This window comes from Pararge aegeria, chromosome 11 (genome assembly GCF_905163445.1).
Source record: "Pararge aegeria chromosome 11, ilParAegt1.1, whole genome shotgun sequence".
In the NCBI taxonomy this organism is placed as follows: Eukaryota; Metazoa; Arthropoda; class Insecta; order Lepidoptera; family Nymphalidae; genus Pararge; species Pararge aegeria.
This window is the reverse complement of record NC_053190.1, coordinates 11850618-11868213: the sequence shown is the minus strand read 5'-3', so window position 1 is coordinate 11868213 and position 17596 is coordinate 11850618. Positions and strand designations below refer to the sequence as shown.

General features: G+C 34.0%; 1 protein-coding gene across 1 annotated transcript; it reads right to left on the bottom strand.

The window, feature by feature from the left end:
- Positions 1 to 483: 483 nt before the first annotated feature.
- Positions 484 to 8167, bottom strand: LOC120627468 (opioid-binding protein/cell adhesion molecule-like). The gene is made up of 10 exons (XM_039895470.1): positions 8047 to 8167; positions 7061 to 7203; positions 4826 to 5027; positions 4259 to 4390; positions 3578 to 3766; positions 2983 to 3043; positions 2287 to 2542; positions 2105 to 2183; positions 1826 to 1957; positions 484 to 907 (listed from the first exon to the last, which is right to left on the bottom strand). Exons 1-10 carry the CDS (start codon positions 8096 to 8098, stop codon positions 627 to 629), a joined length of 1527 nt encoding a protein of 508 aa, XP_039751404.1. The 5' UTR covers positions 8099 to 8167; the 3' UTR covers positions 484 to 626.
- Between the last annotated feature and the right edge of the window lie 9429 nt (positions 8168 to 17596).

Below are 17596 nucleotides of genomic sequence, written 5' to 3'. Positions count from 1 at the left end.
TATCGTATATCTTTCATGCGTCACCTGCCTTAGCTTATAAAGCGAAATGATTTTTTTCCTTAATTTAGCTATATCTCATAGGGAGATTTCTATTTGACTGTCACATAGTGAAAGTGCTCTTCGACACGTTTTGTATAAAGTTCTGATTACATTCGTATTTATAAATGGATTTTTTTCGCTCTGTATACAGATTTGTTCATAAATTAATATTACACACATACTGATTCTGCCTACAATAAAGGTGGTTTAAAACCCTTGCGTTTTATTTTTATTTATCCAATAGTTTTACTTTCTTACTGTATGTTCGATGAGGGACCCTTGGTCTAATATTACAACAAAATCCGGATTCTTCATCTACTGAGATTCACAATTTTTATAAACAAATCATCTAGGTAAGTATATTAATGTCTTGACGCAATTTTGATGAAATAACAACAACAATACGATCATTATTTATTTAAAAGACTTCCTTGTAAAATAGTGTTTAAAAATTGAGATGTTAATTACATATTTTTTAATGAAGTTCATTTATATTAAGACATGGTAAAGTAACATCACACAGAACTTGTGAAATAAGAACCAACTGGATGGTTTTTAGATTGAATGCACATTTTTTTTGTCAAACTTTAAACCATTCTCATAATAAACATGCACCCCACAACCGTTATTATAATACCACCAGCAAAGAATACTCCATAGAAAGTGCCATCAGAAAGGGCAGCTGCTGTTGGTTTCTCTTCTTCTTCAACTACTTCTTCAGGTACTTCTTCTTCATCTTCTTCCGATTTCACAAGAGTTGAAGCTGTAATTGGTTTAGACCAAGGAGAGGTCCCAGCCTCGTTAAGAGCGCGCATTCGTATCCAGTATTCTGTTTCCTCTTGTAAATCCGGTAGTATTACGTGAAGACCTAATAATAAAAGCAGGGTATATTTAATAGTAATAATTATTAATAATAATTATTATTAATAGCAGAATATAAGGTTATATATAGTACAAGAGTGCCTGCAAACTCCTCTAGAGATAAGTAATGATGCAGTCAAAGATGTAAGTTGGCTATTCTATACGTATTATGGCAGTTATATTTAACCCATATTCTTAATCTGTTTACACGTAGTATCGCACCCAAATCTCATGATGGCACGTCTTTGTCAGTAGGGTGCTAGCTAACTATGACCAAAGCTCTAAGGACCAGACCAGACCAGAAAACATTGAGAAAATATAAATTCCACAATTGCCACGTAGAATTCCACAGTGCCAGTGGTAAGTGATGATGCAGTCGAAGATATTAGTGAGCTTACCTGTTAGGGATATAGCATTATATTTATCCATATCCCTAATCAGCTTCTACACAGTATCGCAACGGAACGCTTTATCTCTTGATGGTAAGTATTTGACAGCAGGATGGTCACTAGCCAAGACCAAAGCCTCTGAACCAGACCGGTGTAAATTGAGAAATTATGAATTCCCGATTTGCCCTTTCTGGAGAATCCAGAGCCCCAGGACCTCCCTCAGGAAATATCTCAGCGCTCACCACTGTGCCAGAAAGATCTTTGATGATCCGAAAATATTAATCGGATTTTCACCATATGAGACGGTAGGAAAATCGTACAAACAACAGACAAACTGCGTAAAAATTTAAAAAAAGATTGATTACATTTTTACTTCTTTGTGATACCTAACCTAGTTATATACCACAGCTGTACACAGGCTACTTCTCTCAAGATAGTTTTTAGGACTAACACATTTCAATCTGCCCCAATGCAATTTGCTAAGAATGAATATTAGGCATCACCATTGTATAAAATAGATATCCATTTTAAAATACCTGCTTTCTCATCATTAATTAGATCATATTCTTCCGTTTTAACATCAATTTCCATTGCCTTTTTCCAGTCAATTTCTCTCGGTATACTTTTCTTTCTTATTGAATCCTTTTTCATATACTGAACGATCATACCTGTAAAATTTGCAATAACAATAACGAAAGCCAATTTATTCACCAATCTACATGATATTTACAGTCTAAACTAACTAACAACTGAAGTGTGGAAAAAACGGCTACTAAATAAAAGACTCAATCCAATCTTAAATTTCTATCACTTACTGTCCACGGGGAAAAATACATCGCCTTTCCACCTTGCATAAAAATCGAGTAATTCGTGATTGGCATTATCTAAAATTATCTGAAACAATAAATATTTAGAATATAGATATATAGATAATAAATATAAATAAATTTTGCTGTCTTGCAGCTGAGAACTGTTCTTAAAAATAATCAGGATATACCTCATCTGGTTTCCTTGGTGCTTCTAAGCTTATTAAAGTGAACACCTTGTCCACTTCTCCATATTCATTAGTTGCTCTACACCGAAACCTATGGCCAAATGTAGAAGAATTTGCCGTTACTGTCAGCACTGCATCTTCTCCATTATTTTGTATCAATATAACATCCTTGGGATACTCAGAGAATATGTCGCCGACTTCTTTAAACCATCTATAAGTTGGTGTTGGATATGCATCGGCGGAACATACTAAATCCACACTTAAAAGAGGTAAAATTGTATTAATTCTTATAAAATTTAGTTTTTATTCATGCATAAAGTTGAAGCGAGTTGTAAAGTTAAAATTGAATGGTCGTGGACGAGGAAAATAGTATAAAGGACCGTTGGATGTTGGGGCCTGAGTTACTGGAGTGGAAACCACAAATCGTAAAGGGTGGCTTTGATAGACCCCTCACTTAGGCAGATATGAAGCGAGTGCAAAGAAGTTTCTGGACACAGTTGGCACGAAACCATGATTTGCGGAAATTACTACAAAATAAATCCAACTCCGGATATAGCCGTTCTTCATTTAAGGTGATGATAACAATGATAAACCCTCATGTTAAAAGGCTTTTTACGATTCTATATAATGTGTTTGAATGTCCTTTTATACGTTGATGGGTGATGAGGCATGATGTTAGAATAAATACTTTTTTTATACCTTGTATTCTCTTGTCCCGGTACAAGTGTGGTATCATTCCCACCAGCAAAGCTTGGAGGAACTACAATCAGACATTTGATATATTTTTTTTTAAAGATATTAGCAAACTGTCTAAGTATATGTTCACGCAGCAGTACAATTACGCTTTCTTATTAGTTCCTTATAGATACTAACAAAAATTAAATTAACACGGAAAATAACTGTATTCATACTAATATTACAAATGCGAAAGTATATTTGTTTGTTTGTGCTTGCAGTACGCCCTAACTGCACAACCAATCGACTTGATTTTTGATACAGAGTTAGTTGAATGAACGCAGAGTAAGTACTTTTATCCCAGGAAAACACCCGGTTCCCACGGGATTTGTAAAAAACCGTGATAAAGGCATACATACGCGGGCTACAGTTAGTGTATTATACATTACTATATACATAATTTGTAGGTACAACAGCTTTGTAGGAATTAATAGAGTAAATCTTATCCAGTTGGGTCTTTTCCAGACTATCGATAATTATATATGTATTAATTTTCTTTTTAACTGGTCGATAGTACTCTAATGAATTTAAACAATAAATACGAAGTTCTAGTACTTACACTTAACGTGGAGTGTTATATTCATTTTGATTCTAGCAGAGCATTCTTCATTACGCGGACTCTCCTGAATTGCTTCACAATGGTACTCCCCACTATCCTCACTTTCTACTGACAGGATTGTGAGCAGACCCGCAAAACCTTGACTGTGGTACTGCGTCATTAATTCGTACTTTGATGAACTGGGATCATCTATGTACCGAAAATTTATTTTAAAAACACTTCAACCATATCAAACATTTTTGTAAATTTCATACTTAAAATAATATAAACCTTCATCGTCGTTATTTAGAAATTAAGAAATTACACCAATAATAATATATTATAGAAAAAAAATTATATTTTGACTACTAACAAATAAATCAGAGCCATCTCTTATAATACTAATGAACTATCACGGAAAACGAATTAACTTATTCGCCCTTTCCTACTTGACATTAGTAAGAGCGGCTATTTTACGAAATTTAACTGGTAAAAGATAGTCAAACATTAGAGCTGCTAGGACTGCTTGTTGTATTAATTGAATTCTAGCTATTACAGTTGGCTGTACGCAAGTTTATCTTTTGCATCTTCCTGGTGCTCTTTTGACTTTTTAGCGCCAGTAAGACGGTGCCGTTTTGTTTGTTCAATGACCCAGCTCAGTGATAAAATGAGATGCACGCTATATAGAAAATACAACCATACCTGTAATGATTTCTCCATTCCTGTACCATAACAGCCGTGGCTCTGGGTCGCCCCTCGCCTGACAAGATAGGGTAATGGACCGACCGTGGTCTACCGCCACTTCGGTGAGAGTGTCAACAAAAGATGATGGATCTGGAAAATATATGCACTTGTCTGGCTATAAATGATGTATTTCCGAATCAAAAACTCAAATAACAGAAATCGCTTCAAGAATTATTAAACTCAATTATTAATGCAAACCACCTTGATAAAACGAATATATGGTTCCGTAGTAAAACGAAGTACCCTTATAGTTTTACGAACGTAATTAAAGAAAAATGTATACAATATCTGTTTCTGTTGAACACTGCACCAATCTCATTGGAAAATACAGCCGTGCGAATTGTTTCTTTTAATGTTAATAGTTTAACTTGGGACGATGTTAAGATTCTTACAATCCTTATCCATTCGAGCATTTAGCGCTTATTGTAGAATAATGAAACTAATATATGAACCCTAAAAATATAACACTCCTTCTTCGGGAACTCGTGTTATAGAAAAGAACAAATTAGCCAGCTTTTTACGCACCTATGACACAGAGAGAAACTTCCCTCTTGATATCTCCCGAATGGCACTCCCATACACCTGTATCATCTACTGCAGCATGACTTAAGACAAGCAGTAAAGCTGGCATACGAGTTTTGTGTGAAGCCACAAAGTGCTCCTGCGCATATACCCTTTTCTGAACATCTCGTGGAACTACTTCTCCATTTGGATTCACCCATTCCACCTGAAATCATAATAATGCCTTAAACTCGACGTTATAAATACAGCGTGTAAAATCAGGCCTAGTGATCACATAAGTATTAATGAACGATTGAATGATTTCATGAATGAATGAATGAATACACTTTTATTGTACACCACAGAGAAAATTTACAGAGATACAAATACAACAGCACAATAAGGTATAACGTACAATTTGGCGGCCTTATCGCTAAACAGCGATCTCTTCCAGGCAACCAAAGGTATAAGACCAATGTATCTAATTAATGTATAAAACTCAAGTAAAAATTTTGTTTTCTTTTTTATGAATCTACCAATGAATTTGCACCTACATGCCTCAGAAGCGAAATGGTCGGGACTCAGCATACAGCCGCAGGTTATTTTTTAAAACATAAACGCACGCGCTCAATACTATCGCAACTGTCAAACTTATGTGGGTACTGGAGGAGTGGGCTAACTGTAGAATGTTGCATTCTAATTGTATTTTGCAAGTACACAAATAAATAAACCTCCCCAATAAGGTCTCCGATATGTAACTTATCGATACACTGCTGGGCACAGTACTAAAGCTAAATAGCATTATACAAATATAAAGAGCCATAACTGTACTAAAGTTTGACTGGGTTAACTGTTTTTAATGTTAAGTTCCCGTTTAAAATAATTAATGTTTTCCACGTGATGCGCTCACAAAATTTAACTGACAATTTGTTTACAAATTAACGCTCGACCTATGCTGTGGACAATTCACATAATTACATACAAATTAACGGGATATTATCAGTTTACTAGCTAATGCCTGCAACTCTGTTTATGTAACATTACTAAATGCCCGTGACACTAAAATAATTTCGGGGCTATAAAATTGCCTACATTGTGCTAAATCTTATTAAGATATTTTCTAAAAAATCTATGCTAAATATCACCACCCCCGCTATTTTCTTAACGAGCCGAAATACGTATGCTTTTATTTTTATTTGTAATCTGTGTATAAGTAATTATATTTTTATGAGCAAAAATATCAGCACTCATTCACACATAAAATGTATGAATTATCACATGTGCAGGCGACCCTCGCTCAAATTACCTGATACTAATTAGATGTTTGGAATTAGTAAAATATTTTCCCATTGTACTTTTTTTTTATAGCAATGTTTGACAAAAGTAGCAGATGGCCAAAGTTGTGGTAAATGGAAAATACTTAATACTACAGAAACGCAGTGTATATTAGTTCAGTAGTCAATAAATTTGATGTATGGTTATCATTAATTTATAGGTATTATATTTGTTTAAATATTTACTTCTCTAAATGTTTTTTTCAATATTTTTTTATAGTTACAATTGACGACTCAAGCAGATAACCTGATGGTTAGTGGAAAATTATCGCCTATAACCACGGCAACCATTCGCAGGACATACAAGTAACTCGTCTTATAAAATCAATGTTCATACATTCGTAAAAGCACTGCCTACCCAAATTTTTTTAAAATTACTTTTACAGTAGGAGGATTTTTCCATTGTATGCCATTTTCCTGCTTTATGCCTACTCTGGTCGTAAACTATATGCACGCCACTGTACAAAGTGCCGCCCTGTGTCCACCAACGTGAGGCGTAGGTGTTAAGTCTCGTGTGTCTGTAATAAAAACGGCAACTTCAGACCGGAACACAGCAATGCAACATTGCTGCTTAGCGGCAGAAATAAGCATGTGGTTGTACATCCACGACGAGCTCTGTCACAAAAAGTACGTGTCAAGTCTCGTGTCTGTAATTCCACCGGTAACCACGCGATTCAGACCGTAACACAGCATTGCAACATTGCTGCTTGGCGGCGAAAATAAGCATGTGGTTGTACTTCCGCAACGAGCTCTGTCACAAAAATCTGTCTTTTATAAATCGCCCTTCTAATAAATAGGGACTGTTACTAAATCACACAAAACACTACGTTTGTGATTGTTTTTTGATTCTCGCATAAACTGCATTTACTTTTAGTTTAATGACTTCTGTATCCTTATACGGGGTACGTGCGAACTGCGAGTATACCTTTTGATTTTTACTGGCGCCTTTGCAAGCGATAGTAATTCGTTTTCCAGCTTCGAAGTAATTTCCATTTAGCCCATAATCTATTGGGTCGATCGATATACTCCGTGTTTCCTTGTGGAGTGAGGGTGTCACCTTCCCATAAACTGCAAGTAGCAAAATGTATAACAAGATGTAACCATAACATATTCGACTTGTATTTTATAAAATTTTACTGACCAAACTGACCCAGTTACAATAAAAATTATGACACACTATAATAAAATAACCTGTAACTGTTCGCTTAAGGGGAAACAAGGCACGTGTACTCTCTCAAAATGAAAAATGCTTAGCCCGTAGCCCACCACGCTCGCTATTTAAGTGCGGATTGGTAAACCTTATATACCTTTGAGAAGAATATGAAAAACTGTATACCCTTTCCCTGGGAAATACGTCATTGCGATTCTATTCACCTATTTAAACATCGCTTAAAAAAATATTACTTATCTAGGTATTTGAGTATTATATAGGTTTATAATAGCATAAATATCTATTATAGTATATATAAATTTATAATATATAAATGTAGTGTGTATGTTCATGTAAGTTTATACTATTTTTTGTAAAATCCTTTATGCACCATCCACTTTCCCCTTTTAGTGAACATCACTTTTAGTGATAAGGCCGCCTTTGCACCCTAGCACTAAGTACTATTACTGTTCGCAATAAAGTTTTTCTATTCTATTCTTTTCTAACTCTCTGGAATGCATGTATCCTCACGATTATTTCCTTCGCCGTTAAAAATAAATAATATTTAAATTGCTAAAAATAAAAACGCACATAACTGCGAAAAGTTACAGGATGATAAAGATTGAACTCTGTCGACCGGAAAGGAAAGTTTGAGCCCTCACTACTACTAGGCTGTGACCGCTTATTAGATTAGCGCTAAGTAATTTTAATTTGACATTAGAAAATTCAGCTGAAGTTATTATAACAATAAAATAAATTACCTGTCCTATAGAACATATAGATAAAAACTACCACATAGAAAACCCACTTCATATTGCAGTCACAAAATGTGCACGTTTACTTAAAAACACTTTCGTTAAAGTTACGAAGACTTCATGATAGTTCAAAATGTGGACCGCAAATGGGTTCATTACGGGATAGATACTTCCACAAAATGTTATAATTAATGGGGTCACTGAATTAAAACAAATTATTTTCATAATTGCCAACAATGTCAGCAGTATCATCCGGAAACCATATTTAGCTGGCCTGCTAGTGAAATTGAAAAGGTCGAAACGGTCGAACATTCCTACTATTCCAGTAGCCCTTATATACAATTCGCAATCAACGAGTCGTTTTTGAGTGTCACCACCTGTATCGTCAAAGTAAAATGGACGGTACCACTAGGTTTAGAGTCGACAATCCAGTATTTCTGATTCTCTGATTTTTCTTTACAAACGTTCGGTCAAAAGTCTGCTAAATAATTATAGGTAAATTTGACTCTTAGCGCTATGCGAATAAGACCAATTTTACGCTGATGTTCAAGTATTTCCATACTTGGAAACGACTCCTCGATTGTGAGAAAACATTGTACTAAGGTAATTTTGGCAATGTTTTAAATATTATAATAATTTATTATATTAATTTTAATTTTGTATTATTTCTATAAATAGATATAAAGTCTTTAAATAAAAATAGTATTATTAGTATTATGGATTAATACCAGGATCCCATTGAATATAAGTAACAACAATTGTAATTGCACAACAAATTGCATTTATACACGCATGTTGTGAAGAGTGGCTACGTTTTATTTTATGGGTTGTTGTTCTTATGTTTATGTTACGTCATGATCTGTTGTATGTGTTAATTAACAAAAAAACAAGATAATCGTCACAGATAGGTCATTAATACCCAACTGCTGGGAACAGACCTCCTCCCGTAGAACCTACTTAATATTATAAACGCGTAACTGCTTGACGCCCTAACTGAGCAACAATTCAACTTGATTTTGGCATTGAGTTAGTTAAAAATACGGACACATAACATAAGTTAATTTTTATTCCAGTAAAAGAAACGGCGCTCACGGGTTTTAAAAAAACAGTAATAAACGCGGACAAAGGTACACGGGCAGAAGCTAGTGCAATTTAGAGCGGAAATCTTCCACGATTCTCCAATATAGGTTCGTGGGTTTTAGTCATTATTATCACATGTAAGTGATAATAACTGAAACCGACGCTGCTAACAAATATGATAACCAAAAGGCTTTTTATAAGAAACAACAAAGGTAGATAATTCTGATGGTTGTTTCGGTGACGGTTTACTTACCCCACCTACAAGAACGTAGACTTCAATAAGTCAAGACTCCTGATTGGGTTCTTGATTGTCTATGTCATTAATCTTAACATTCTCAACAACAACAACAGACTCTGAATAATCATTTAGGACGTTTACATCAGAGAACGAGAAGCAGCGTCCTCTATGCTCTTGCTACCATTTACTGCGATCACGAACCCTTGTGCCCAACGTGGTGATTTGGGGCGGAACCTCTCGTTGGGGAACTCCTCTATTCTACTATTATAAAACAACTAAACTAAAAAAACTTTTTTTTTCTATAGACTTCGCCTAAATATTTACGCATTCGATTGAGGTGAAAAGGGGCATAAGAGTCTTTTCACTTGTGAGTGGAGTCATGCTAACGCCGACGCCTGGTTTACCTTGAGTATCGCGAGATGTATGGAAAAATTATTTATGGAAGTACTAACAAACGCACATAAATAAAATAGTTATTGGCAAGTCTAAACATCCACGCGTAGATCACAACGTTTTTTCTGGAAACTTTATTAATCGACAGCGTATTGTGTTACACAATAATTATTCAATATTTTAATCATTATTTCCGTATAAAAATGAAGGCCTGTCTATTTATCAACAAATTTTGCGTCGGAAAAAAAATTATACGTCATTGATGTTATTATAATAGATAAAACAAATTTCAGTAATTTTCCTATGATGTCAATATTAAGAAGTAATTAGAGATATCTACTTCCGATAATATTGTCCGTAGACTTTTTTTTAATAGGTATAATTGACGAACCAAGCAGAAGCCTGATTGTGAATGAAAAACCACTGCCTATGGACAGACTACCACTTCGATGGGCATGCAAAGAATACGTCATACAAATTCCTGAGTCCGTCAAAAGGAGGTTACCTTATGGGCCTGTAATTACACCGGCAACCCGCCTCAGAATTCTACTGAGCGGTGGAAATAAGCATAAAGGTAGTACTTCACGGATGAGCTCCGTCACACAAAGCTATACTACTACAAGACTTAGTATAATCTGCCTAAATAGATGGTACAGTTACTAGAAACAGACAAACTTCCTGAAATAGCCTACCAGTCCTTCTATTAACCTGTAAGACCAACTTAAAGAGACGTCTGAAGGACTACTACCTCTCTTTTAGTGATGGAATTTGAAATAGATTCTTTTATATTTCTCTTTATATTTCTTTCTTTTAAATTGAGTGTTAAAATCTACTTATATGTAGTATGTTTGTTATATATGTATATATGTTATGTATATTACGTATGTTTATTTTAATTATATATGTATTTGTATCTTTACATTTTGGTATTTATGTATATCTATCAAAACTCTTGGCACTATCCCGTTCTCTTGCTGTAAGTCCTATCTACAAAGGTTGCCTGTAAGAGATTGCTTGCAGCAATAATACTTGCAATAAAGTGTTTCTTCTTCTTCTTAATTTTAATGATTTGAATTCTGCATATAACAAAACATTATTTACCAAAGTACCTACATCCCTAACATTTTCTAGAAATTTCTTGATTTGAATTAATATCTTGATAGTTCCGAAGTTTGTCACTCATAAAAATGTCACAGTAGTAACACTAAGTAATTTAGAAGCCAACATACTGATAACACCAGTGGCATATGGGTTTTAACCAAGGCAGGCATAAAGCAGGAAGATCGTGAAAAATTGAAAAATTCATACAACTTGTATAAAGTTGTATGAAATGTTTAGGGTAGGCAGTGCTTTTGTAAATCTATGAATTGCCACTGGATAACACTCTAATATTTAAAAGTTGCCGGTATACTATCCAAGATAGCTATTGGAGGACTTGGCCTATAAAAAAGCTACAGGTAACCGTTTCAAAAATTAAAAGCCAACTACTAGTAACCACATAGAATGATAAAGAGAAGTATCTAAGGGCTAACACTTTGCATTCCTATACGTCGAACTGCGCAGAACCTTAGAAGAGAGAAAAAAGATTGCATTTTTGTGAAATATGAGACAGAAAACCTTGTAGCTACTCCTGCGGTCATTATCAGTCAAATAACATTGACACATGGCTGATAAGACGCCCTTGGACTCGGGAATAAAATGAATCGGCGTGAAAACAAGCACTTATTTCCGTACCTACTATAATTGTAACGATATTAAAACAATAAATTACTATCCTCTATGTTATAACACTTCCTCTTTGGTCTAGCGGTTTGTTTATAAAGATAATGAGGTCGATTTCCGGGTCAGACCAAAAATTGTTGCGTTTTAGAATTTCCTGTCAATACAATCTCAGTCCCGGAGTTAGGTCATAAACTTACTCAATCCCCGTGCTCCAAAAAGCTCGTTGGTACCAGTTTATCACTAAAATTTTAACCCACCATCCTCAACATTTAAGCAGCATAAAAGGCCAGCGGTTTTAGTAACAAACACAATTACAAACTAACTACTTCACTATATACTAAAAGTGTTTATTGATTTAAGTGGTTTATTTATAAAACTTTATTGCATAAAAATGGATAAAAATAAAACGGAGTACAGAAAAGAACAGAACAGAACATAACAGAACAGAACAGAACAGAACGGAACGGAACGGACCGGAACGGAGCGGAACGGAACGGAACCAAACGGAACGAAATCAGCAGCTCTACCCCACACCAAGATCCCGTAAGAAAAAAAAATCAGGATCTATGAAAGTACGCGAAATAAACAAGCCTAGCTATTTCAATGACAGTAATAATACTCGTACATAAACATTATTCAGGCCAACGATCACATTACGGTTTATTTTAAGTTAAAATCGTAAAATATTAAAAACACTTCCTAGATTTCCAAAAACAGTGTCGTGGAGGTTCCTCGATACAAAATGTTTTTCTAGCAACGTCAAAAAAATCACTATCTCGTTGACGAACTAGAGGTTAAATAATGCGCTAAATACAGAACCGATACTGAATCAGCATTAATTTCATTTAAACCAACGTGTCAGTATCTGCGAACTAAGAAGAAATAAAACCAGGTCAAAGAATACAATATCGCGTTAGTAGGTAACATTATAGTTATGTAACGTATAATACCTAGAGAGATAAAGCTGACATAACCGCCGAGGGAAATCTGCGAATACCTAATGTATTCACACCATCGTGTGTAAAAAGTAGTTCACACAAACATCACTGACAATAAACTGGTACAAAAGAGTGTGAACAGTTATACCGTAATAAAAATTATGAAGCATCAAGCGTCGTAGGCAATATAAAAAACAATTCAATAACAAGAAGTAGCACCTCGTTGCGCATCTCTGTTCTTTCTACGGCGTCAGTTGGGCACTCCTGAACTAGACTAAGATTTTGCTGAAATATAATTAATTTGCTCGTTCTTTTCGATAATGCTCGTATCAATCATTATACTACACTAATAGGTAAAGAATCATTCATCAAATTAGCTGATTACCAAATCGTTGCTGAACATTTCTAAATAGTGTTTCCAGCAGAGCGATTAACTGTTTAATAAAAAAATTAAATACACTACCTGGTTACTAACTATTAACTAGTTGTACACGCGTCACCGCATTTTGTAAAGTCAATTGACAGCTTATGTATGAATTATTTTCAAAATTGATACTGACAACTTTGTGTCTTATGTCTTTGGCTTTGTGGTTCCTATTTCAGTGGAATCAGTAGCGTATTTTTTAAGACACAGGAGACAAGACAAAGGCCTTATTTTATTACAAATATTATTTTTACAAATCTAAATTAATCCAACCATCTTTACAGTGATAGAGATTATAACTTACGAAATATTGTTGTTATGCCGCATGGGGGCTATTCTAATAAATTAAAACTAAAAGCCAAACTCATTTTTACCTTTTAGTTTAGTTTATTTCTAAAAGCTATTATTTTTAGTTTTTCTTAATCTATTATTTTTATACGAGCAAAATTAATCAGTAACGTATTCACCATCAAATTTGTTAATATTAGAGACATCCGATAATGTTTGGAAATTAAAATTAACATCATTCCTGCCTCATCGACTATGGATAAAAATTATATAAATTAACAATAATCTTATTTTCTAAGAATGGAAAGAAATGGAATAATCTTATCAAATTAGTGTATTGTCATCGGTCCTCAACGTATCTACAAAGTTTGAACGAAATCTGAACGATTTTTGGACAAAAGTCAAGTCTAAAGGAGTCGGTTACACACATACAGGTAAAGCTAATAAAAATCGTTTAAAAACCGCCAAAAGTGGACTTTATGGACTGGACTTTATCAAATTAGAAAACAAAACTTTTTGGATCAGATCTTTAAAAAATGAAGTTCATGCGCACGATCGTATGTTAAGTACTAAAGTTCAAAACTGCAAGGGCAGTGTAACAAGGACGCAATATTTCATTATCACAAAACGAGGCATTGAACAAAAGAGTTAAACTGGTAGGTACATTGAATTCTTTGATTTTGATAAATTATTTTTTACCATAAATTTAAATCACTGAACACAGTAATCTGGCCATTTGTAATCTGATCCAGTACAATACGTACATTTTCAATTAACTGCAATACAATTCTTGTTTCCGGGTGGGTGTAGGTACTTTTATGACGTTAATCCTTCAAAGTTTGTAGGCTTTGGTTGTTTAGTTTATCTGTCTATACATGTTCATAAAACAGTTAAGCTAGATTAAATGGATAAATTATTATTTTTTGGCTGTCAGTTGTACTAATGATATTTTTCTATATTATCTATATACCTATGTACTTAAATAATACATTAACAAATATTAATTTTAACGAAATCATTTTTCTTTATTTGTAAATATTGTCAACAAAACTGCCAGTGAAATATTTTTCACGATTTATCAATTTTTAAACTTTAATAGTCATACTTTTAATTATTCTAGGCAGCATTTATTAATTAAGCGAAAATATTAACTAAGTATAGGTATATTTTATTCGCATTATCCATTAGGCACATTTTGAACAATTTATTAAAAAAAAAGAATTATTAAAAGTAGAGCAACATAATAAGTACGTCAATTCCGTATGTTTTTAGTGACTCTACCACCAGTTCAGACGAGCCGGTAAGAAACTCTATATTTGCTCTTTTATAACATCATCATTATTTGTACAATATAATAACTATCATTCTTCTGGAGTGAAAATCAGGAATAAGATATCCGTAAAATAACCAGAGATCTATACATAGCTCAACGAACGACGAAAGCTAACACATTGAGTTTTATAGACGTTGGGGCAAAAGTGCTAAAATAGCGACCTCGCACCGGTAAACGAAGTGTTGGTAGAGATAGATAGACTACAAAAGAAGAGCAGTTGACGTCGATTATTTGACATGACGATGATGTATTATTCTGTCTTGTGACCGATCAAAGCAGAGCCGACTGCTTATAAGCAACCTTGTCATAATAAAATTCATTAATTGTATACACATAGCAAGCTTGATTTATTCAATGCATTTTAACGCTTTTGAATTGCTTTTATGTCATACTATAAATGCATATTCTCAACTCAAAGAATCTCTGTACCTTAGAAGACGATATGCCGATGTCACTCATTTATGTCCGTTTCTGGTTAGTCGATTGTATGGTTAAAACCACTTCAAAAAAATTGGTTGCCTGTAAAGTCGGTATACGGGCGAAAGTTTTACGTGACAACGACTTTGAGTGGTAAAATAATTTTAATGTGAATATTCATTCGTATAGTAGGAAGAAGGATGAAATAATAGTAACAATTTAAAACATTTATTTATACAAAGAATTATATTTAAAACATTAATTTATACAAAGAATCTCGCACTGAATTTCATATTAACAAAATTTTATTTTTACCTTTACACATACATACGTATTTATATACAAATATACATACAATAACTTGCAATACATTTGCGTACAATGAAACAGCGTTTACTACAAAGGGACGCGTGCCTTTCACTTTTTATGTCTGTCTCTCTCGCTCTTAGGCGGGCTAACCATGCCCGAGTGGAAGGGACGCGTGCGCCTCACTCGCTCTCATTGTGAGCGCATAACGTGAGCGGAGCGCATAACGTGAGCGGAGCGTAACGCAGTTTCTTGAAGTGTCACCCGGCAAACCAATTTATAAGACGTTGTCTCGTCAAAAAATATAAATAACGTTTTAGCTATGGAATAGCTACTATAAATATATTTCGAAGGTACCGACCGACGTAAGTATACGTATTTCTTTAAAATTAAAGAAAAACGTAATGGATGGATGAATTACAAATATGATCGTACCGCACTTTGTATTACAAATATCTTTGTATCAAGTTAACAAAATTACAGTGCCCTCCAGACCAACCTGAATTAAAAAAAAACGCTTCAATCGTCCATAAAAGTAAGTTAGATACCTGATACAGCCATTTAAGATTGAATTATATATGAGAATCCTTCACATATATGAGTTTTTATTTTACACTGAGCGGCTTCTAGTACCAAGTATAATAATAAAATATGTCTTTTATTACTTTTCAATTCAAAAACTCAAATTATAAATAGCGGGGAAGACTGGAACTGCATTATCTTTGTGAGACTCATAAACTACAAACCAGTTTAAACCGCAACAGCTATAACATTCATGAGCTCTTTGCCTAAAACTTCTTACATGAAATATACTGATTGATATTATTATTGTTTGTTATCAGTAAAATCAGTCAGTATCTCTAGATACCTTAAGCAAAAACTAATTATGTTACTATACGTGGTAGGCCATTGACGTTTCTCTAATGGCCGTGAAAAGCTTATATTAGCAACGAATTTCATAAAGATACCTTATCATAATTAACATTTATAAAGCAAAAACTTTTTTTTTTTTGTTAAAAGATAATAATGTTATCCTTACTTATTAAGATTGAGAAAAAGGCATCAAACAACACGTTTCTTGTGTGGTAAAAATGTAGTTAACGCCATCTCACTACCATGTATCATACACACCCTATGTATGTCGTTAACGCGCTAAATAGGATGACCAGCCCAGTGTCCCATTTGCGCGTTTAATAAAGAAATACTTGACTTTGACTTTGAATATAATGTTAAAACTTAACAGGGATTCCCAGAGAACACCGTGTAATATTTTTTTTATTTCATGTTAAAGCGGCAACAGAACAGCACTGTAGAAAATTCAACCCTCTGCCTATCACGGTTGACGATAAACTGACAGACAGACAAACGGATGGACAGCTGATAGCTTAGTAATGAAGTCCCGGTGGCACTCTTCAGTTACATTAAAAAACCATGCAGTAAATTAATAGCAAAAGAACTTTTAGTCTTTTTTCGCTCCTATGAAGATTTCTATGAATCTACTCGCAGCTGATTAAAACGTTGACACTGAAATATCCCGTCTGAATTCAGGGAATTCCCATGTGTTCCTAGTATTTACCTTTTGCATCGCTCGAAATAATTTTCATGCGTTGGCACACAACCAATTACCAAATCGATTACAACATTACATAGATGTTATCAGACAGCATTTTTTTTTTTATAAATACTTATTTTTTATTGAATAATCATCTTACACGTGGCAACCAACCTGATTCAATTACCTACAATAATTAAATATTGATAAATAAATCTATTATTTTAAATCTAAAAATACATTATTCACCTCCGGAGTAATAAATCAACATTCTTCAAATTGTGAAACGAATACTTTTGATACTCTGAGACAGGTAGGTAAGCCATAATTATAACGCCATATTCCAATCTTAATATTATCATCTGCAAATCGTGACTCCTGAAATTGTGTGTAAGTAAATGCTTTATTAATAAAACCCCGCGTAAAGTTAAGGACCAGTAGGTTAAACAATTGAGAACAAAAATTTCTTAGTTTTCATCGGTAGAATCTACAATTTAAAGGTATAAAAATTTAGGGATGCCTCAATTAAATTATTAAAATGCCGTCCGTTCATCCGTCCTTAAGGGGGTGTTTTATGCTAAATCTTAATAATGTCCTTATTGTGAAGCCGTTTATTAAAAAAAAACATCTAAGCTTTCTCCACTTAAGATTAATAAATAAATATATTACGACAATATACACATCGCCGTCTAGCCCCAAAGTAAGCGTAGCTTGTGTTATGGGTACTAAGATGGCTGATGAATATTTTTATGAATAATATACAGACACTGAAAAACACTTATGTTCATCACACAAACATTTTCCAGTTGTGGGAATCGAACCCACGGCCTTGGACTCAGAAAGCAGGGTCGCTGCCCACTGCCAA